This window comes from Amblyomma americanum, chromosome 10 (assembly GCF_052857255.1).
Source record: "Amblyomma americanum isolate KBUSLIRL-KWMA chromosome 10, ASM5285725v1, whole genome shotgun sequence".
NCBI classification, from domain to species: Eukaryota; Metazoa; Arthropoda; class Arachnida; order Ixodida; family Ixodidae; genus Amblyomma; species Amblyomma americanum.
The window spans coordinates 20,772,170-20,795,892 of record NC_135506.1 but is presented as its reverse complement, the minus strand read 5'-3'; the positions used below and the strand labels follow the sequence as shown (position 1 = coordinate 20,795,892).

General features: G+C 44.8%; 1 protein-coding gene across 1 annotated transcript; it reads left to right on the top strand.

Moving 5' to 3' along the window:
* Positions 1-1,486: 1,486 nt before the first annotated feature.
* On the top strand, positions 1,487-23,721 carry LOC144108068 (uncharacterized). Its single transcript, XM_077641348.1, has 5 exons — positions 1,487-1,840; positions 9,035-9,490; positions 21,984-22,094; positions 23,230-23,436; positions 23,681-23,721. Exons 1-5 carry the CDS (start codon positions 1,723-1,725, stop codon positions 23,719-23,721), a joined length of 933 nt encoding a protein of 310 aa, XP_077497474.1. The 5' UTR covers positions 1,487-1,722.
* The last annotated feature ends 2 nt before the right edge of the window (positions 23,722-23,723 follow it).

Below are 23,723 nucleotides of genomic sequence, written 5' to 3'. Positions count from 1 at the left end.
GGGCGAGAGCGAATTGATCAATAACTCGAAATGGGAACAGTGTTGGTCAAATGTTTTAGGAGAATCCCGAAACGGGGAGTAGATTTGTAATAAGAGAGTATTACTCATTTCTATCCACCCAAGCGCAGCCATGAGCGAACATTATCATCACTAAGTCCATTTGTTTATAAAAAATGGTGCGTGACATTAGAAGCGCAATTTTCTAATCGAACAATCCAGATAAATGGCTACATAATATTGCAACGTTCCTAGCTTTCAGAATGCGCATCTCCAGAAATCCTGTTCGAGCCGATTAATTTTCATTTTTTCTTTCAAGTCATATCGCCGACAGCCCTCTTCTTCTGTTACATCGCTGTCACGCTCCTTCAGGCTCGCTACATAAAGAGCGCCTTTCCCTGCAACAAACTGATGTGCCCATAAGCAGCAATACAAAGTCTAAAGCAAAACAGAGAAGTAAGCTGGTATGTGGTTGGACTTTAAGAATCTCATCTTCCCATTCTGCTATTCATCATTGTCCTCTCCTTCTTTTTCATCGCGTGAATGTTAAAGAGCATCATGTAAATGTAAAAATAACATCAGCGCGTTGATAAACGACTTCCTTGCGTGTGTTCGCGCTTGTTCTCGAATGAAAAATTGTTTTCGAGCTAACTAAAGGGCGCTGTAAAAGCCTCACTTCCCGATGGGCACCTCAACCGTACAGCTAGGGAAGCAATGAAGGATCGAGTGAAAGAAAAGAGAGAAGAGGTGCAATAGCGGAGGGTGCCGGAATAATTGCAGTCACCGTGCTCTGAGACTGCAAGGGAGCCTTTTCAGTTTTGTCAGTATAGAAATGCGAGACGGATCACACCCGGGTCCTCCGGCTCATTAGTTAAGCACCCTCAGCTGTGAGCCGCCGAAGAAGTGTGAATTCTTGAACATTGATGAAATCCGGCCGACTACTTTCCTTAGCATCAGTGCTGAGAGTTCTCTGTCAGGTGGCCGACGTTTTCGGCTTTAACATTTTTCGTTACGCACCTTTCTAGGTCTTGCGGGTATTGGAGCTGCTTGAAAAGCCAGAACCACGACCTATACTACTTTTCGATAGACGTAATTGCAAACCCATAAGTGCGCTGGGATGCATGCAGTACCACTGGAACAAGTTGAGTGCAGCAGGCAATCTTCTTTGTTTATGTGACGCCACTAATCTCACAAATATGGAATGGGAGTTAAGCAACGTTCTTATGCATCATCCGTTTTCTCTAACTCCCAGTGGTTTCTGCCCGACTTAACCTCTCCAGCATCCGCGCCTCCGAGACGACTGACTATCGACTGGCCACAGTTTTGTGCATTGGTATCGCGGTGCGGCGGGGCGCGAAAGGTTAGCCGTCTCTGGGCGGTGTTCTGCGCATTCGCGAGAGAGGGCGCTGACGTGGCGTATACGCTTCTCCCCGTCACCCGTTCGGTCGCTCCCCATTTCCCTTCGCTTTCCGCAGTGGATCCCTACAGCGTTCTCGGTTCCTCATTCGCGTTTCGGACGCACGTGCTGCACGGGTACTTCACGGCGGTGCGCGCGCGAATGAACTCGGCGCGAGCTTCTGCTCTTTGATTTTCTTTTGGAGCACGTGAAAACGCTTGCGAGTTTGTTTTTATGCAAGTGGATGCTAATGATTTGGCTGTGGGGACACTTCTGTGCGTGACTTTTCAGTTTGCCAGAGCGCCGAATTCCATCAGGATTACAAAGTGATGAAGTCGAAAGCTCGTCTGCTGGAGCTACCTTTAATGCGATATTTGGTGGTTGTGATGGTGTTTCTGCTGGGCAGGACAAGCGGGAGTACTGACGACAAGGTGGACCAACATGAAGGTACTGTACTGGAGTGAAATTGTTATTTGTTCGTTGGATGTTTAATGAGCACCAGTTTAATTCTTTTTTAAAGGCCAGCATTTACAAATATTTCTGGAAAGCGGTGATAGTAACAGCTGTCACGTTTTGGTCTTGTTCGTTGTCAGGAATAAGAGGTACAAAAGATTATGCGAGAGATGGAAGACAAAAGTGCACACAAGCAAACAGCATTAATTTCACAAAACATAGTTCCTTTAGTGTTTACGGTTAGAATTAGGTGATTGTGCTTGATACCCATGACTTCATTTGTAAAATTTTACGAGATAGACGCATGAGTAATGGACAGGTGTGTGCGAGAAAAAAACCTGTTCAGAAAAACAAATGTTTACTTCTGAAGATCTCTTGGACAAGTTTACGTCAGCATAATTTGCTGCTGTGGAGAGAAGGATGTCGCAAACAAGGGCAGCTTAATAATTTTTTCTGATCAGAAATGCGTCTCCGGTAAAGTCCCTCTCTACTAGCGTTGTATATATTCTCCTGAAAAAAAAAATATATATCACTGCTGTAGTCATTTGAGAAAAGTTCTTTCTAAGCTATAGAAATAATATAGCGGCTGTTTCAGTAGCGGATTCTCGTCTGACCTGCTTAACGTAGTCGATTTTTTCAATCAAGAAAGTAGCCCCACTTCCAATAAATGAATTCTCTAATTGAACGACCCCTTAGAGTGATGATGGCTTCGCGCTAAGCTCTGAGTTCCTTCAGTGGGTGAAACAGACATAATGCACTGGCGCTTTGATGTTAGCTAAATTGGTAAAGCTGCGTATTATTTTCAAACTCTCACTGGTATTTCTGGTTCAGCGGTGTTCTTCAAAAAACATTTTTAATCACAGTAGAAAAGATCACTTGAAGTAGGTGAAGTAGTGTCTCCTGCTACCGCAGATAGCGGCTGCATTTTTATGAAGGAAAAACGCTAAGGCGCCCGTGTGCTGTGCGATGTCAGTGCACGTTAAAGACCCCAGGTGGTCGAAATTAATCCGGAGCCCTCCATTACGGCACCTATTTCTTCCTTTCTTCTTTCACTCCCTCCCTTATCCCTTCCCATACGGCGCAGTTCAGGTGTCCAACGATATATGAGACAGATACTGCGCCATTTCCTTCCCCCCCCCCCAAAAAAAACAATTATTATTATTATTATTATTATTATTATTATTATTATTATTATTATTATTATTATTATTATTATTATTATTATTATTATTCTCTTCTTGATTATTCTGTTTAGGACATCTACAACACAGAGACATATTATGCTGATTGAATCTTTATAATCCCAGTTCCCCTTCAAATACTCAGGTGACTGTTATTTAGAAATTGATTTCCCATCGCAAACTCCCTCAAGTTCTGCGCTGGCTTCATCCCTGCGTTGGCAACAACGCCACCGCATAGTACGAGTAGCAAATGTTACGGCAGCCACCGCGGTGGCTGGGTGGTCATGGCGCTCGGCTGCTAGGCCGAAAGACGCAGGTTCGATCCTGGCCACAGCAGTACAATTTCGATGGAGGCGAAATTCTAGAGGCCCGTGTGCTGTGCGATGTCATGCACGTTAAAGAACTCCAGGTGGTAGAAATTTCCGGACTCCTTCACTACGCCGTCTCTCACAGTCTGAGTTGCTTTGGGGCGTTGAGCGCCATAGCCCAAACTAAATCAAACAAAATGTTACTGCACGTCAAACTGCTTACCGTCACTAAAATCTCTTGGATTGTGAATCCAGGTTAAGTAGCGAGGCGGCGAAGTGCTGCAAAAGTATAGCAGTAGCCATGGTAAAACAGCGCGAAAAAAACACAAGGACGGAACAAACACGACGACACGAGCGCTGACTTTCATCTGGTGATTTATTACGCACGTGTGTACATATACTATTCCCGCCAAACACTACACAGAACAAAAAGTATTCAAGAAACACTGCGTCATCACTGAGCACATTAAAGCTACCTTGCTGCAAATGCATGATCCAAACAGGTGATTTCGTGGTTAGCCAATGATAATGAGGGCTTGCTAATGCATGCTGCACCCCCTTGTCAATATGATATGCCTCTACTAGTTCCCTTACTATCTGATCTTTATGTTTGAAGATGACGGTTGTCTGATGAAGCAATGGGCCGCACGTGTGCTTAGGTTGCCTGCAGTGCAGCGCCAAATTCAAACTGGCTGCCCTGTCTAAAGAATTGTAGTGCTCCCTCAGCCGTTCATTAAGACATCGCCCAGTCTGGCCAACATACCACCCACCGCATGAAAGAGGGATCTTGTATACTACACCTTCGACGCACTCAACCCTCCTCTCTGCGTGTGCTGTGGTACAACCACCACCAATCGTCCTTCCTATTAGGGACTCTCGCTTCCGCTGCTCATCTCGGCAAATGTTGCTTAATCTTCTTCGAGACGAAAATACAACATCAACTAGAAATTTTCGCCCCACTTTCTTCAGACGGTGTGATAATGCACGGACATAAGGGATGACTGCAATCTTCCGGCGATTCGTGACCTCATCTTCTTGAGGAGCACGCTTATGCTCCGATTTGATTTTGGCCATCAGCCTTTCGCATAACCTTCCGATAGTTGCCTCAGGAAAACCAGCGTCCTTAAGCCTAGAAATCTGGCCTTGCACACCTTTCTCAATGATATGGAAACACGACTTATTGAGGGCGGCGCGAACACAAGACAGGGCGATGCCATCCTTTACCAGCTTAGAGTGCCCAGACTGAAAGCTGAGTAAGGGCTTGACGGAACGAGGCGAATACAGCCAGCAAACATGTCCGGTCTCAAGTCTCAGTTCCACATCCAAGAATTGTATCCTACCTTGGTTAACGGTCTCCGTAGAGAAAGCAAGCCCTTGACCATTTCTGACAAATGTGTTCACGACATCTTGCGTGCACCCTTCGTTTCAAACAAAAACGAGGTAATCGTCCACGTATCTGTGTACTTTCAGTACACCGCCCGGTAACTCTCCTGCAATTGCTTTGTCAATTCTGCTAAGGAACAAGTCACTTAGCAGCAGAGCCACGCGAGACCCAATGCATATCCCGGAACGCTGTATAAACACACTGTCATCCCATGCAACAATGGTGGACCGGAAGTACATACGCAGCACTTCAAGGAAAGCATCAACAGATACACCGCAAACATTTCGGAAGCGCACTTCGTCATTGTCCTCACTTATACATTCCCTTACAAACCGCAGCAAACACTAATGAGGAATTGAATAGTATAAATCCTCGACGTCCACGCTAAACACATGACCCTCACCAGGATTATTGTTCTGAAGGTACTCCAAGACGACGTTGGAGTTTCGCGTTCGGAAAGGGTCTTCAAAAGCAAGGGAAGCAAGCGCCTTCTGTAAGTAGCTGGAAACAACAAGCTGCCAAGTTCTCTTCTCCGAAATTATGAACCGAAACGGATAGCCTATTTTGTGGGTTTTAGCCGTAAAAATTATTTCAAGCGTGCTGCGTTCCCATTTCTTTACGGACTCGCGCAAACGGTTGAGATTGGCCTTTTTAAGAAGGGCGACGGCACGTCTCTTAACTTTTGCGGCATTCTCTTGCACTTGTCGAAAATTATTGGAAATGGCAGCAAGCGCTTTGTCCGAGAACACACTCTCCTTCATAACAACAAAGCACCCCTCCTTGTCTGCTATCAGCAGTCTCAGGTCGTTCGCGGCCAGGTGGTTCACTAATGCGCCAAACCCTTTTTGAGCCTTACGCTTGCCAAGGGAACCTTGAACAGCTGAGAAGCACTCGGAGATGCACTGCTGGCGCTGCAGTTCAGGTACCTGCCTAGCGATTGTCCTTGACAGGCCCAACTCTTCAGCTGGTAATAGCCGTGGCTCAAAACAGTATTTTGGTCCCAGCTCCAGTGTCTTGCGATGGCGTTCTTCCACAACAGCGTCATCCAAAACCACTACCCTGCCGCGAGCACCGGCAGACATGCGTTCCTTGCTCGCAGGCAATGAGCGGCGGACCCGGTTCCACAAGAAATTAGTGTGCTGGTCAGCTGTCTTGCACCAGTCAGCAAAGAGTCGGCGATCACTTCGTTCACGTTCATTGCCACAACAAACATTCAACCTTTCTTTGCGGTGGGTGGTATGTTGGCCAGACTGGGCGATGTCTTAATGAACGGCTGACGGAGCATTACAATTCTTTGGACAGGGCAGCCAGTTCGAATTTGGCGCTGCACTGCAGGCAACCTAAGCAGACGTGCGCCCCATTGTTTCATCAGACATCCGTCGTCTTCAAACATAAAGATCAGATAGTAAGGGAACTAGTAGAGGCATATCATATTGACAATGTGGGTGCAGCATGCATTAGCAAGCCCTCATTATCATTGGCTAACGACGAAATCACCTGTTTGGAGCATGCATTTGCAGCAAGGTAGCTTTAATGTGTTCAGTGATGACGCAGTGTTTCTTGAATACTTTTTGTTCTGTGTAGTGTTTGGCGGGAATAGTATATGTACACACGTGCGTAATAAATCACAAGCTGAAAGTCAGCGCTCGTGTCGTCGTGTTTGTTCCGTCCTTGTGTTTTTTCCGCGCTGTTTTACCATGGATAACAGTAACCAACTTGCTCAGCTTTCCGTACTTCTAAATAGCAGTAGCGATCAATGAACAGGAGTATAAAAGATGTCTCTCAAAGGTGCTAGGAACTCAGCGCTTGAATTTGCTCTCTTTTAAAAGTGCTTTGGGGTAATAGGTTCTCCCTTACGATCCGGTAAAGCGATAACGCCGGTGTTTTGCGGCAGTTTACAACACGTACACAACATCCCAAGCCTGAATATCTTTACTGTGTGCGCAGGCAGGGTCTGGCACGTGTATGCACTTCTGAGCAGGGATGTTTTCACCTTGTTGATACTGCGAAAAATAATGTAGCAAAAAAGATATTGGAGTGAATACAATACTTCCATCATTAGAGATAAGCCGCATTTACATGAATGCGACAGCAGAGAATCGCATTCATGTAAACAATGATAATGCACTAGCAAAGCGCGTCGCATCAATGCGCCAGACGGGGGTACATCGAGAATGGCAAATCGACTTCAGCGGTTAATGGAAACAAGTTTGTAGGTGTCCGTCCTCCTCCCTGTCGTGGCTATACAACCCCCCGCCCCTTATCTCATTCGGACAACAAAGCGACTGACTGGATGACTGGACCGCTCTGCCGTGTGCACTGGTCGGAGGGTCAGTGTCCGGCCAGACTAGATGCGGCACGTGTATACAGTAGCGCGCTAGGGAATGCGATGCTCTACTGCCACATTCATGTAAACGTGGCTATAGGCATGCCACTATAATACTGTAGTTCCGTGCCAAAGAGTACTGAAAAGATACTGTAAAGAAAGAAATTAAAGCGAAAGAAAACATCACATTCTATTGTTAAGCGGCATTTAAACTAAAACCGACGCAGACAATTCAACTTGGTCTTCCGATGCCAGCCTGATATGGTATCGCAGAATAAACTACATCGGTCTTGGGAACTCGAGAAATTTATCTATTTTATGAGCGTCCGAAATACGATGTTTTAATGAAAAATGCAGCACTCAACAACAACGCTTTGTGAACGCTATGCTTCGTTTAAGTCCTGAAAGTTGTAATTACTTCCTCCGCAGGCAATTACATAAGCTCTGCACCATGTTTAATAAATGAGAACTGCTTGCCTCGGAGTGTCTCACTGAATGGGGTTTCGCCCAGGACCAGAAACGCAGGGCTGCCTATTTTCGCTTGAACGGGGCAGCCTAAGTGTACGACGGTGCAATTTGCAATGAATGCTGTGCGGATAAATACGCGCAATTGGCACGGTGTAGCGCATCCTCTTCCTTTTAAACAATCCGAGAATCTATTATTGCGATTTCTTGATACAGAATGGCTAAACGCTGCGCCACTAGAATGCCGCCGAGTTGCCGCTACGGTGAACTAGGTGTTTCAGCATCCGCCTCATATATCGCAGGAGGTGGGCTCGATCTGCGTTGTCTCTGGGCATCTGCCGAGTTCACAGCGAAAACAAGATTCCCACTGTCCTGGTTCCCGCCTTCTCGGGATACAAATGCGTGGGGAAAAGGGCCCCTAAGCTATCCTTGTGTAGACAAAACAAATTCGTCAAGGCAATCTCAGGCCAGACCGTTCTTGAGCCGTTCAATATAAAAGAAGCTCTACCTTCTTCACCAATTATTCTCAGTACAAGCTCCAGTTTAAGTCTAAAGACTTTAACAACTTCGTCAAAGAAAAAAGCCGTCGAAACGTTATGCTATGGGGCAGACCGACACAGTGAAGGTGACGTCTCACTGCGTACCCCACTAGAGCAATCGCATTGTGACACTTGGGTCACACAGCCTGTATAAAAATCTGCAGAGTTCAAGACTAACATCTGAACCAAGCTCCCGTCATTCTACCCATGAACTTAACAGTAAGGATCAACTGTGCCCACAGGTCTACAGGTAATCGTTACTGTCCAGCGGGTGGGCAGGAATGTTTTTTCCTGTGACATATTAACCGGTTTATTTTAATTATCATGTTTTAGATGCTAATATAAATAACTATAACTAGTTCATATCATTATGTGTTTGGTGCATTATGACGCGAGTTTCTCCTACATTGCTAAGCCAAACATACGATCCCACGAATTTAAGGACTATGTTAGCCTTCCTTAAGAACGTACCCAGCAATTCTGGAGAAAAGCATTTTTGAGCAGGAAACTATTTATGAACGTACTTTTTTCATATAATGTAAGATTTTACTTTAACAATTGATATATCCACAGGTCACCAAACAACAGTCTTCTTTTCATTAACGTTTTTGCTATCGTCAAAAGCGTTCCCCATTGGTTTTTTATGGCAGTCTTAACTATTCGACGCGATCAATGGAGACACTGTGAAAGAACGATTTTTATGCGTATCAGAGTAATGGGCCGTTATCTTCAATATTTCTTTAACAGTGTGTTACAATTTTTCAATTTTGAAAATTTTTGCCCGTGAAAGCTGGACATGACCCGGAATATCACAACAGCGTCCGGTTGCGACATTGCAGCTCTGCAGCCAGCGTCATGACACCTCTGCTGAGGAGGCGGAAATATTTTTACCTTCGTTTAATTGCCGTGAAATAGGCGTTATTATCCCTCTTTCCCTACACATGATGTGTAGTGAGATTTAATTGTCTGGTGTTTCATTTCGCAGGCATGTCTCCCTCTGCGCGGCTGCGACTCGACGTCCTGGAGGGCGAGCAGACGTCTCTGCCCTGCCGCGTGGACGCTGCCTCACGACGAGCTGTCTCAGCTATTTGGTATAAGTTTGCAGCCACGGATGAGAACAACCGCAGCGATTACTCGTCTCTCAACTCAAATATCCACCGGCAAGCGAAGCAAGTCTACTCACTCGTGGCCCCAGCTATGCCCTCTACCCCAGTGCTGGCCGGAAGTGCAGGACTAGTGGACGGCACCCACTGGAAGCAGCCGTCATGGTCGAAAAGGGCGTTCTTTTCGCTGCTCAGCGACCCACCAGCGCTGCTCCTGAACCAGCTGGAGCGCAGTGACACCGGAAGTTACGTCTGCAACGTCACCTACCGCGATGACGACAACAATGCAACTTCTGGAGTAACCCTCACCAAAGGTCGCGTGGAGCTTTTCGTCACAGGTGAGTGGCCTTTGCTCAATCATAGGAACCAACGCAGCCAGCTATAAGTAGATCTACTAAAAGTGGTTTTATGATTTTAAGGACATACTTTACGTTCTAGTTGACTTCTGCTTGTTTTAACGGGGGAGCCTGGTCTTGAAAAGAAAATTTTTATTAATGGAGTCGCTGTTTAGAAACCTTCAGGGGACATGTATTTTTCTGTGCGAATTCTAAATATCTCATTTAATTTCATGTAAAACAATTCCTTGAGCACTTATGTAATATTTATGCATGTATCTTGTGAAGAGCTTTGAAAAAACTTTGCTGCGGGAAACTTGCTGATATGTATGCCGTTGGGTTCTCTTGATACCAAGGAATGCAATAAGGGTAAAATTATCATCCCGGCCATCACAGAACTTGAGTTATAGGGTATTGAAGTTGTCGCTTCAGAAATGCGACGAAAAGTATGTATTCTCGTTTCTGAAGTGGCAGCTTCAATACCCTGTAACTCAAGTTCTATGATAGCCAGGATAATAATTTTACTCTTATTGCATTCCTTAGTATCAAGACAACCCAATGGCATACATTTCAGCGATTTTCCTACAGCAGATTTGCTTCCAAGCTCTTTGCAATATAATTGCATAAAAATTATATAAGTGCCCAAGAAATTTTTTACATGAAATTAAATTACACATTTAGAATCAGCGCGCAAAAATACATGTTCTCTGAAGATTTCATAATTATTACTGCATTAATAAAATTTTGTTTTCAAGACCAGGCTCCCCCCTTAATAGCGCCGGCCTAACCGGTCAATACAAAACTTAATATGATGACATCCGTATTCCTGTTTAGCCCGAAGAAGGGTTGCGATATTCTAGAGGTCGTGTACAAAAAAATATGCAGGTGACCACAAATTAAAATAAAACCTGGGTACAGATATCTGCCTTGAATATCATGGTACTGGCGCTATATAGCTTAGGCTTTGTCTTTATAAGCTAATAGGCTCTGCGGCTTAGAAGATATGGTGTTCTCCTGCAGAGCCTATGTCCGCAGGATTTAATCCTGAGCCTGGTGACTCTTCATTTTGATGGAGATGAAGTAGAACTTGTAGTGGTTTATTAAAATAATAATAAAAAGGAAGGAAACGATCTTTGATATCCCCGACATTTGCGATCGATGCTGAAGCACCTGAGCTGGGGCAGCGGAAATAAAGGATAGCAGGCAGGATGGAGAAATGAAATGAAAGAGGTGAGGGGACAGGAAGAGATGATAAGGGGAAGAGGTAATGTACACAAAAATTATTTACTCAATAAGAAATATGTACAGGTTGCGCGTGTTATTAGTTCATGATGAAGCAGGAGATGAAGTGCAAAAATCCCCGTTTGCTGTGCGCTGTCAGTGATGAATGAAGTACCCAGGCGGTCTAAATTAATGCAAATACCTCCACTACGGCGTCTCTCATATCTGATATATTGTTATTCAGCTTTCGGATGTTTTTAATCCCTAGATACGTAACATGCCGAGTTTTCATCAGAAATCTAAACACGCATGTCGTGTGTGGCAGTAAGTTACGTGGTTGCCATAGGGCTGGTAGCGCCATGTGACAATGGTAAACTCGCAGCTTCTGGGCTACGATTCCGTTGCTCAAAAGAGGTCCCTGCCATTTTAAGCAGCTCGAACAAATCACAACCGTCTGGATCGGGCTAATCTACCCACCCGTGCATCATCTAGAAATCAAGTGACAGAGTTGCCTTCTGGCAGTTCTGTGACTTTGCAGTCCCAACAATAACAGATACAACGGCACCCTTAATTCCTCTTTCCCGTCTAGAAGTTTTGTGAAAAAAAGTTGTTTTCATTACATAAGGACAATATAATCGATTAGCAGATAGCCTTGAAACCTCCACTAGACTTCACTTTGAATTTCTTGTTTGGTGCGGAAGAAACATAAAACTCTCTTTACTTCTACAAAAAGCGCGTACTTTTTCTTAAGAAAATGTGTCTACACTGGCGCACCAGCTCAGAAGAATACAAAAGCTCTTCTTCAAAAGGAGGTTTCACAAATAGACGATATCTTCTTATCAAAAGAGTCTCCATTCTTTTCTGAAACCTTCTTTTCGATGTTAGTTCCTGAAAGCTCGCATAGCTAAAAGAAAAAAAAGAACCATGTTCCTAAAAAGAATATTGTCGTCGCCTCTCATTGGAGCAATGAAGGTGGACGTAGCGTGTTGGGAACCTATCAGCGAGATCAGTTCTTTGCGGCTAAGTACATCATCGCTTTTCTTAATTCATGGTGTCTTTTTTTTTCTTGGACTTTCTTCTGGGGGCGACTTGTATGAGTTGCTATGCTATGCTCGATTTTTATTATAACTATGCTGCACTAGCCCACGCGGGACTCAATTCGAAGCCTTAATGAGCAAAACTTCTCTTAGTTGCTCGCGAATAAAGTGCTTTCTCGCTTAGCGAGTACCTGGGCTTGGCTTAAATTTTGAACTGCGCTAAAATTAGTAATTCTCTGACTTACAATCATTCTGTCACCCGCTGCTTCACTTTAGCACAGAAGTCTATTTTTACATCAGAAAGAAATGGACGGCAAGAACAAAAACCTATTATGTCAATTTTATGTCCATAAATATGACAAATTTTTTTAATCAGCACAGCGTTTTGATTAGAGCATTTCTATAGATTCAAGAATTTTTAAATACGCAAGTATTTCACTTTCTTTTTAACCTGTTCGTATTGTGACAGAGTCGCATTGCTGTTTAGCTTGATGATATATCGGCCAATATAAATTTTCTCGGCGTTATATTCTCTTCAAATCTATGCTCTTTGGGAAGTGGTAAAATTTTCTTAGTGGCTTTAGGTCCGGCTTCGACACGCAGAGAGATTGTATAACTAACATCTAAAGTTAAGTGCCAAGTTCGCTGCGCGGAACTTCCAGTCGCCAAGGCAGCTTAGGGGCAGTCCACAGGGTCGACACATTTGCGAAAACGAACCTCCACCCGGAATTATTTCAGGAACGCTTTTCCGTCGCAGGTGCGGTGAGCTTAGCGTTCCAAAAAAGACAGCGCGCCTAGCTGGCGTCATATGAAGGTCTCACGGGCAGAGACTTTTCTGGGATTAAGGGAGCACGATGAGCCCGTACCGTTTCTGTCGCGAGCTCTGTCTCATATAATCCACTGAACCTTGTTTTTCTATTGATGATGTACAGCTGGCCTCGGATTGTGAGTTTACCTTGCCGCGAATTACATGTCATATATGGCCGTGTACAATGAAGTTGTCTTATACATTAACGAATCAGAAAACACGCTTTTGTCACTAAATCTGCTAATATTTATTCTTTGATGTTACGCTGTATTGCCTGTCACGTACCTTTACTTTTTTTGCAGGTAAAAAAAAAGGCGTGCAGCCTCTTTCACCTAGTTTCCGCTCCCTATCCTGAAAAGTAATTTAGAACATGGAGGCGAAACGCAAAGGCGCCCATGTGCGGTGCGATGTCACTGCACATTAAGGATCCTCAGGTGGTCGAAATTCTTCCGGGGTCCTGCGCTACGGCACCTCTTTCTTCCCGTCCTCTTTCATTGCCTCCTTTATCCCATACCTTACGGCGTAGTTCAGGTGTCCACCGATATGTGAGGTAGGTACTGCGCCATTTCTTTTCCCCCAAAACAAAAAAAGACTTCTGCCTGCCATGTCCTGTGTTTGCTCAAGTTAAAAAAATTAACGAATACATCGATAAAAAACGTAACAGTTGATCTGAATATCCGTCTCAATATCCGCCTAGCGTCACAGCTCGGGTAAAATCTCCGCAACAATTATATATATTTGACGCCGGGTCGCATTAGCGGCTTTATTCTTCAAGTGAACGTATGCGCGACGCATACCTACTTCTTCCAGCGCTGAAGCTTAAAAGCCTGTCTAATTGAGATTTTGACAAGGCCCCGGTACAGGCATGGTGGCTGGCTTTGGGGACAGCCGACGTCTACCTAAATTTCAAAGCGTAACGAAAAATGCTGTTCGCGAAAATTCGCGGCCATCGTGACTCGAGCCGAGTTTAGAGGTTTCTGGTAACTGCTTGAGGCACCAGCGGCAGCACTTAGCCTGTTTCACTGCAAGAAAATTCTGTCCCCTCTACCTTGATATACCCTGCTGTATGGTCGAATTATCTTTTTACTTGTTTATTCTTTAGATGTACATTTAGGCGGTATTCTTTTCTTGTACTGAACAATACAGTGCTCGCAAAGCTGTTTTACACTTTATTTTTGTCCTCTTTCCATTCTTTTTTGAAACTTAAACACTCTTTACCTGTTCATGATTGTTCTATATACGTTCTGATTATAATTTTGACATGAACGGCCGTTGATTACAGCAACATCGATTTTTCAAAACAGGAAAACTGGGCTTGTAGGTTTTAAATTTCCACGGTTTCCGCTGGCAGCTGGGGTTTAAGAACAGTTAATATACAAGCACTACCGTCTTCAGAAAAGGTGTATGCAAGAATTACAATTGCTAACTGAAATTTTGGCCACATCTGGCTGAAATGAAAGACGACGAACCGGTGAATACGGCATATTTGAAATATTTCTGCGAATCGTATATGTCAAAAGCTATTCTGGTTATTTTTACGTAAAGTAAGCGATCCTGGCTTGATCTCAAATTTGTGAGCTCAGTCATCATATCCAGCCAGCTCAAGCCCACAATGAGACAATGATCTTCCTGACTGCAGTTATCACACTAACTCGTATCTGCTCCAGACGCATCAATCCTGTTGATATATTTTTTCATTCGGACCCGTCAATCCGCGATTCACTGCCTTGTGCGGTTTTTGCTCCTTTGGAAGCTTCTTTTTTTAACTTAAAAAGCGCTTCCGATCTCTTCTGCACATATGACGTTCCACCTATGGTCGTTCTTCCCATTCGATTTCTGTGAGCACAATAGTAACTCTAGCTTCGCCTGTGCTCTCCGCTACTTTTAAGACGAAAAGCTTTTAGAAGTAACTCACCACCGATGGCCATCACGCCATCCGTCACAGTACAGCTACAACGCAGTACTAGCATTGCTCACGGTTTGTGGCTGCTTCTACTTTGCGGCTTAGGGAGGAGATGACGGGGGTTTGGGATGTTAATGGATCATTAACCGGTTAAGCGTCGGTGCTGGCGGTGGTGCTGCTGTATCATCACATGACAAGGCCTCGCATTTTTCAGGCGTCCGTGGCCGCTTCGTTGTTTTGCGGCTCAGGGCGTAGTCTCGTGGGGCATGCAGCTCTTTTGCCACGGCAGTGAGCCGTAACCCGGTCCAAGCCGAACATAATTGCCAGATGAATAAACAATAGGCGAAAATAACGAAGCGCCGACCCAAAAGGTGTTGTCAAGATGGAAGGACGTTTCGACTTCCACACGGAAGTCTTGTTCACTGATGGAAAAATTTCGCACACAAAGCTTAAGTACGTTGTGCTAATCGTCGCAGGCATCTAGCGTACGAGGGCGGTAGATTGCCGATGTTACGGTTGAGCGTCTGATCTGTTGTCTGGATAAACAAAGACTCCAGATATTGGCGTGACATCCAGTTTTTCTCACGGCCGATAATTGCCGCTTCTTCCCAAGCGATATCATGCTTCGTGTTTTCAACGTGTTCAGCCAGTGCGTTGGAACAAGCCTTCTTTTTCTTGACATCATTCTTGTGCTCATTCAGCAGTCTTTCAAAGTTTCCGCATTCACCTATGTAGGAGTGATCGCAGTCTGAGCAGCGGATTTTATAAATTACTCCGGGAAACTTTTCCTTTTTTAGCTTGTCCTTTACGGACACCAACTCGTGACGAAGCTTGCACGCAGGCACGTGAGCTATATGCACATCGTAGGTGCGAAAAACGCGGGCCAATGACTCGCTCACGCCTGGCACATAGGGTATTGCAGCTCGGGCACGGCAAGGTGGGCGAACGGGCTGAGCTGGTCTCGTTGTCTGCTGCATTACAGCGTTCACGAAGTGCTGTGGGTAGCCACAATTGTTGAGCTCGCATCGCACTTGGCGTATGTCAGAGGCTTTTTCTTCGGGTTTCGAGCATGATCTTTCCGCACGACGGACGAGGGTAGAAACGACGGAGCGCTTATGGCACGTAGGATGGACTGAATTAAAGTGAAGGTATTGGCCTGTGTGCGTGTCCTTTCTGTACACCTTGAATGATAGGCGGTCATCACGTCGCTCCACCATGACGTCCAGAAAAGGAAGACGGCCAGAAATCTCCTCCTCGACGGTAAACTGGATGGAATCTTCCATGCTGTTCAAATGGTTCGTGAAAGCAGCCAAGGCATTCTTTTTGATTATGCAAAAGCAGTCATCAATGTACCGCAGGAAGACCTTCGGGCGCGGCTCGAACGAAGCCAAAGCGCGGCTTTCCAGTGCTTCCAATACGTTGGGGTGTATTCCAGGAGGGAAGCATCTGGCTTCGCTGTCCCTTTGACCATGCTAGGACTAACGACGGAGCCGCAGCCTGGCGAACCTTGGCTAACAGGTGAAGGGAAAGCTTTTCTCTTTGTTCGCGATAAGCTGCACTTAGCCGATGTAACTGTTTTCTATTCCTTCATTGTTTTTGCCACACCTTCCACAGTTTCATATTAACCATTTGCCGTGATCTCCAAATGTGGGCTGCACAAGTTAATATGAACGAGGCAAGTTGGCTCAGTATTTTCACTCTGAGCTCCTCTAACTGAGGTTTATTGCGTGGGTTTACACACAAAAAGAAGTATAGCGGAGCTTAATCCTGAACGCTTTGAGCGTCTTCCCTGAAATCAACGACGACTGGCGCTTGAAACGTTTGATAAAATCAAGCTTATTATTATCACGCTTGCAGTAAACCAAGATTGGTCCGTACAAAACTTCTACAAACTAAAACGCTTTGCGTTTGACTTTGTTGCAGGGGAATTAATTTTAAACTGTGTGTTTGCCAGCGCACTACTCAAAGAGAGATGCACTTTCAAGGGCCCTGTAAGCAGAGAGTGGAAGCCTTAATCTGCATGACGGTAGCGTTAAACCGACGTTAATGCGCATCAAAGGCAGGCGGCTGAGCATGTGAACTTGGTTATGCCGGCGCACAGAGTGAAATGATGAAATACCGAAACACGCGGCAAATATGTAAGAGGATCAAGTTATTAAGAAACAGGCTCCGCAGAATAGTAAACATTGTTGTTTCGTCCGTCGTCCCAAGCCGTGACTCAAAGATAACGAAGAAAAAATAGGAACCACGAATATTTTCGCTGGTTGAAAGGCAAGAGCCTCTAATTTCCTTCCGAAAATTACAACCTTTCAACCAGACTAAAGTTCAGAATTCTCTCGATTTTTCTTGAGTTCGTGCGCACCTGTACTTGTAACCACGTGTTGCGCCGTGTAGTTTGAATCATCCTCTTTTTGTTACGGTCTCAAGAACTCAAGCAATGCTCTGGAGCATAATAATTTAGCGCCAGTTGGCGCTAGATAGAAAAAAACTTTAAGTAAAGAAAGAACTTCTTATAAACCTGTAACGGTCTGGTAACCGCTAGGAAATGCTAATGCTGTCAATTCCCCGCCTGTGCATCTCCGTCGAAATAATGAGTGATATCCTAAAGTTTGGACAGGCGCGGCGGCACGGCACATAACTGCATGCACCATGTTGCTCTATTCTACGCAGCTTCCACACTTCGGCAGTTTTCATCTTCATCTTCACCTTCACCTTCTTCATCTTCATCTTCTTCTTCATCTTCTTCGTCTGCTTATTCTTCATCTTCTTCGTCTTAGTCTTCTTCCGTCTTCATCTTCATCTTCTTCTTTGCCTTAGTAATCATGACATGCTTCTTCCATACATACAGGAAGGAAGGGCTTCTGCAGGGGGCATAACCAGAGTGATGGTTTTCATGAGCGGCAATTTTGTTTCACTACGGGGCCATTGTTTATGTTCATTTTTCGTTTCTTTCCTCTGCATAAAGCTGAAACCACTGCTGTCACCTGCTTGACCCCGGTGCGAGAAAACTGTGCGGGTGATATTTTTTTTATTGCATGTTCAGTGCTATAACCAAAGCAAAAATGTCTGTTCTCATATAAACTACTGAACAGCAAGCAACAGAAATTTCAGTTGGCGCAGAGCATTGTACTGTTGGCAGTGTATCAAGAGGATTCGACTGGTTTCTCGTCCCGAATGCTGCCACCGGCCCAACATTTGTCGCCTTGTTCACCGCTTGATGCCAAGTGGTATTTGTACGCCTCACAACTTAAACTATGGGCCCGAAGCCTTCCCAGCTCATTTGTATCGCATGTGCGCCGCTCACTGTTAGGCACTACTGGATTTTATCACTCTGTTTTGTTGCCCCCGTTTCGTACTGGTTTCAGGCTGGGGCTGGCGTTCTCAAACGTGAGAAGAGATGGGTTTGAATCGCGTATTTTTTTATCTATGTATTGTAAGGATCAGCCTAAAGTGTAGGAGTGTAAAAAATAGCTGCAGCAAATGGCGGCGCTATCAGCGTGTGAGAAAGTAATGCGGCATGAAATAACACAAGATATTTAATAAGCAAAGATATTCCGTGAAGCTCTATAGCATCAATATATTTCTTGGGAAGAAAAAAAACTAAGTTTCCTACTTATGAGTTTCGTTAAGAAATTGGGCCACAAGCTAACTGTGATAACAAATAAGAAAAACGCTGGCTTCCCCCACCCTCTCGCAATAGCCTACATTACCATTTCTGAATTTTGCCTCAAGTCCACGATATTGACCAATATAGCAATAAAAATAACCAATTTGACAAAGAAAAGCAAAATATAAAGGTTTTGTGTCAAGTGACCATTCGGTTAGATACCAAGCGAAGATAATACCGAAGAATGGCTCGTCTTCTAGCGGTCTGCCGGCTCTGCAGTTCCTGCCTGAGCACGGAAGGGACGCCGTACAATCGAGAGCGCAAGCTTTTAGCTCGAACGCAAAAGGCGTTGCGCCGCTCAGGCGGCTGACAGCAATTTACCGGCGGCCTACATCCACTGAATTTCTTGCCGCACTGAAGAACAGCGCCGCTTTTGAAAATGTTATCTTTTACAAACTTGGGAAGGAAGGAATGAAAGCAGAAATTACGCACTGTGCTGCGCAGCCGCGCCGACGAGCGATACGGAGGCAAGGTTATAAATCTTTCGCGTCTCTTGCCCGCGGCGCACTATCTTCCCAGTGTAAAATCGCGTACCGAGCTGCGCGCTTCTTCGAGCGAACAACACGAACTAAACGTTTCGCTCACTTGGCAGCTTCCAAGAAAGCGATCCTTGTTTCGTACAACATTAAATATTCCAGCGAGTACTTAGACTAGGTGAGTTGCGAAGCAATACTGGTGAGTAACGTATGACTGGAGTGGCGTCGCGGAGTTGCAGGAGAAGTGCACGTATTGCATATTAGAACGCATTCTCGTACTCTCAGAGGCTTTCAAACTAATACATAAAAAGTACACCGACTTCACCAATATCTAAGAAGGAAGATCTGCCACAACGTCCACTAAAAAAAAAAATATGCGGCTATGGCAGATTTGGCTGTTGAACCTTTCCTTGGAAAATTATTCTCGCTCTGTAATGGTTTGATTGCAAAACATTTAGAATCAAGTTATGGAAGATATTTATTGAGTGCACGACCAAGAAAATTTCAGTAAAACTTGTCTAGTCTAAGAGAAGACTTAAACCCTTCAAACAGTACCGATATGGAGTTGCGATAAATGGCCTGCCGTGTCTCTCTTTCTCTGCTCTCAGGCTGTTACTCGAAATGCAAAAAAAAATAGTTTGACTGCATTTTTTTGGTACTGAACTTTGCAGAGGCTGGGGAGAGCGAGAAATAAAAAGCAGTCACACCGATATCTCGTGGCACTCACCACTCCACTCTGATGATGTTGTGCATGCTCATAAATATTTCAGATTACAGAAATTGCGTCATGTATTCGGAGCACACAAGCCAGATAGGATTCCTGAGAATATATCAGTGACTGCGATAACTTAATTGTTCGTAAATGTACACATACCAGATCTGCACAGCCAAGAAAAGCTATTTCTATATTGTTCTTGTTGCGAGCACTAGTCCCCGGTGTTGCTTCCAATCGCAGCGGCCACACGGATGTGGTGGTGGACCGCCAAATTAAGGAATCTGGTTTATATAAAATTCATCCAGAGGCCTCCATTACAATGTTACCAACGTCCACCTGGAAGGAAAAGCTATCCCGTGTAAAAGAAAGCCTGCTAACTAATAGCTATTGAGTAATTGCTCTTGAGTAATTGCTCTTGAGTAAGTAATTGCTCCTGAGTAAGTACGGTTCGGGCTACTGTTACGCTGTTCTAGCTAGTCATTGTGGTATGTCTACCACTGCGTTGAATTTAGCATGTATTTGCCTTAAACCAGACGCGTTCTCTGTTAAGTTGACCCAGATGTTTTCCCAGGAGAGGAAATAGGTGAACAAAAGCGGACGGAATTTAAGTGGATGGCAAAGATACATCGCCAGGTTTTTCTGAGCGCTTAAAATGAAATTTGCAAGCAAGATGTGCAGGGGTATACACTTTGTAGCTATTCCTCTCCAGAATTGTTCTGTATAATGCACGGCCACGAGCTCCGCCTCATACGCACTAGCTGTCGGTGTCACCGGTATAGAACTTGCCGCTGTCGGGGTCATGATATCACCCTCGTCGCTTCATGTACGAAACAGAGTACAAGTGTTTTTGCTCAACAAAGACGTCCCTTCATTCCTTTCCTGTTTCTTCCAAGCTGCTTTGTGGACGTTTTTTACACCCTAGCGGCTGTTTTTTGCATTGAGGCATTAACATTTTTTGCTTTAACAGGTAACATTTTTTGCTAGCTTAGTACCGCGCGCCGGGTTAACCATTACGAAGAACTCAAAACAATCTATAAAGCTGCATTGAAAATGCAATGGTCGAGGCTTCTCGGAGTATAATAAATTCCGCACGTATGCTGGCGGTCGTGTGCAGCGTGCAAACACTACTATAGCACAGGTTGAGAGCTTGTGGTCATATCACATAATCGTACGCCATCAGCGCAGCCAACCCTGATTGATCGTGCGAAATAAACTGCTTTGGTGACGGACGCTGACGCACTACGTCATTTCCCGTCCGGCGCAGGAATTTTCTCATGACAGCTTCTCTAATGGAATACAAACACCTGCCCGCATGATGGAGGCTTATTAAATGGTTCAACCCAGCAACCTCGCATTGATAAATTGTGCGCTGTTCTTTTCATTCGCATATAATAACACGCCCATGATTGATCGGTAACAGACCAAACAACCACATGACTGAACTCTAATGATTACAAAAGCCATAAAGCTTCAATAGCAGTAGCCCGCTTCTTGTAGAGATTTCACACCAGGGAGATTTCAGATTCGCGCTGGAACTTTGTATTTAAAAAGCCACGATTTGTTTTATCGTGTAAAGGAAGAAAATATGCGTCGTGGCTCCTTTATTGCATAGGCACCACGAAAGACAAGCCGCAAGCAGTGCAGGGAGGCATAAATGGTAAAGACTTCGCTAAACTTTACGACACTGTGCGCATGAAAGACTTTCACTAGACAAGGATACTTTTTTGACGCCGTTCAAGTCATAGCACTATCCCCCCATTCACTCCCCTCCTGCTTTTTCTGCTAATTCTTCAGCGCCTTCAAGGAGATGTGGGCGCAGGGGTGCATCCTTCATACTCATAGGTTTGTGGTATGGTATAGATAACGCCAGAGAACATTGGCTTCTGGTTAGAAGAAAATTGAAGCCGGATTATCGTGCTTATTCAAAATGCGATTTAGGAGCGATAGCACGCTTGCTCTTCCTGAGCTTTGTTAACCTCTCTTCATCTTTTCATAAGCTTGAAACTTCGTGTTGCACTCAAATGTTCCTCGAGTCAATCCTTGCTTTTCCTCTCGAGAAAAAGTTCTAAGCTGCTCGTAGCGATTCGAGACACCGTTCCCTCATTTCGACGATCTCTGAAGCCACTTCTACATTCCTCTCGACTCCACATTCCGCCGACGATTTCATAATTCACCTCTTTTTTATCGGTCTTCTTCGTGCTGCTCGCTCTTTATCTGCTTCTCCACCCTGTTTAGTTAGGTTATACTGTCTTCGTCGCTGTACTTTGGCTTGCCCCCAGGCTATATCCGCTGATTCAGTTGACTCACGTTGGCTCTCTCTTCTTTTGCGTTACTGTGTAGCTCACTGTGCACGTCGCTCGGTTTTGGTGCAAGATTCTTCCGTGATTTATCGTTAGCTACAGTGTACATTCCTCCGGCGAATTCATCCTTCGCGTCTTCACTCTGGAATCTGCATGTGCACACAACCACGCTTCTCGTTCTTCATCTTCCCACCCTCTCTCCACTCGGCTGCAACTGACGCGATGCTGCTGCTGTGAACTTACCTGAGCTCACCCGAGTAACTCCGGAGGCTTCATCTGCATATCACGGCTTTTTTCGCGAGTTACCCATCTATTGCTGGCGCCCTTAAAATATATTTGGCGTTTAAGTTTGGTTTTTCTCATTTGCAGTTCCGTTGCCTCCTCCAGTGATCATGGACCACGAAGGCGTTGTATTAAACCAAACGGCTGGGCCTTACGCTGAAGGCGACACCTTGAAACTGAAGTGTGCTGCACGTTCAGGTGAGAGGGACATTTACAAGTGCTTCTGTATATTATAAACACCTCCTCACCTCACGGTGCGTTATGAAAATATATTCGGAATATAATATCTGTAATTTACTTTAGACCCTTTGTGCAAGAGTGATAAACCTAGTTCACCAAAGCAAAACGGGTATATTCGATGTAGTTAGATCTTGAGTCATCTTACGACTTATTCAAAGGAAAGTCCGCAGCATGTGCCCGCTAATAACAGGTAACCAGTAACGCCTCTGCAGTACTCAATATGTTTAAAGACAAAGCATTTGGCACCCCGAACACTTCTTAGCATTGCAGGTGTATACAGAAATTGGCATTTTGCGTATACTTACCGACATTTTACATGCCTGACCTTGGTGGGACTCAGTCGAGTAGGCCAAAAAAATGGGCATAAGTTCATGTTCCAAGCAATACAGGTAATAAGACCAGTATTGGAAAAGGATGGTTTCACACTGGTCCGCTGTAGGATCAGCCTTTGGCAATACATTTCCAATATTGTGCCGATTACCCCTGCTGCTTGGAGTACTTTTGCATGCGTTGAGCTTTAACAGTACCTTCGCTGCTTCAAAGCAAAAGAGCATAGAAAATAACGAAACAAGAAACATCTTGTAGACATCTTTAAAACCGATAAGTTGATAGGGAAATTTTGACAATCACTTTGGACACTGCCCTTAATGCTATTACCGCTGATTTCGCTTAGAGCATAATACCTTCCGAATCATATTTCCTAAGCTCCCGCACACACATACAGCGGCTAAGAGAAGGAGTCTACTCTCACCTGGCAGCGTTCTTAGCCGGTCGCATGATTGGGCAGCTGCGCTATGCCACTGTTCTCAGACTACATAATGCCACTGTTCTCGAGCTACATTAACTACATTTATTCTAGGCAATGCAGTCAGCTATTTTAGAATTGCGACCATTCCAAAATTGTTTTTATCGCCAGTTTTCCAGATCCCCCACTCATTGTATAGACCTAGTATGTAGCGAAGATTTAGTCGACCGTATCCACAGAAAAACAAAGTCAAAAATTCAGTTCCTTAGAGAAAAGTATTGCATGTTAGCCGCACCTCATATTTGTAAAAGAAAACCTGTGCGACCTGCTCGACGTTTGCTCCTACAGCCGATCGCAAGGTGGCATTACAATGGCGGCTCAATAGCAAGACACTGAACAGGCCACCAGCTACCGTCGCGTCGTCTGGTGGCAGCCTCGAAATCTTCCTCGAGATTGGCCCGCTGCAGAGGGAGCACTTGTTTGCTAGCATCAGCTGCGTGGCTACCAGCGAAGCCTCCCGGCCCGTCGAGAGTTCGCTACTGCTCGACATGTTCCGTAAGTACGTGCAACTGGTGCTCCCATTTCAACACCCTCGACCAATGAAGACTGCACACGACTCTATACGAATGGCGCAGGCGTCGGATATATTGAACAGTATCGGAATAGTATACTTGAAGAGAGCCCTAGTTCAAGTATTTCAAAATCTCTCATTTGAGTGTGCTTCTCTCTCAGAACCTAGGTAAGCCTACCACTGACATCATTTGCTCATAAATGTTTGCATGCTCATGAAATACCACAGCTTCGTGTCGCTTCAGCTTACCAAGCAGTTGCATTGCGTGAGA

Excerpts from the sequence above, each read along its gene's own strand:
- LOC144108068 (XM_077641348.1), top strand. The coding sequence starts at position 1,723 with ATGAAGTCGAAAGCTCGTCTGCTGGAGCTACCTTTAATGCGATATTTG. Across the intron at positions 1,841-9,034 it reads CAAGGTGGACCAACATGAAG|GCATGTCTCCCTCTGCGCGG; the intron begins GTACTGTACTGG and ends TTCATTTCGCAG. Across the intron at positions 9,491-21,983 it reads CGTGGAGCTTTTCGTCACAG|TTCCGTTGCCTCCTCCAGTG; the intron begins GTGAGTGGCCTT and ends TCTCATTTGCAG.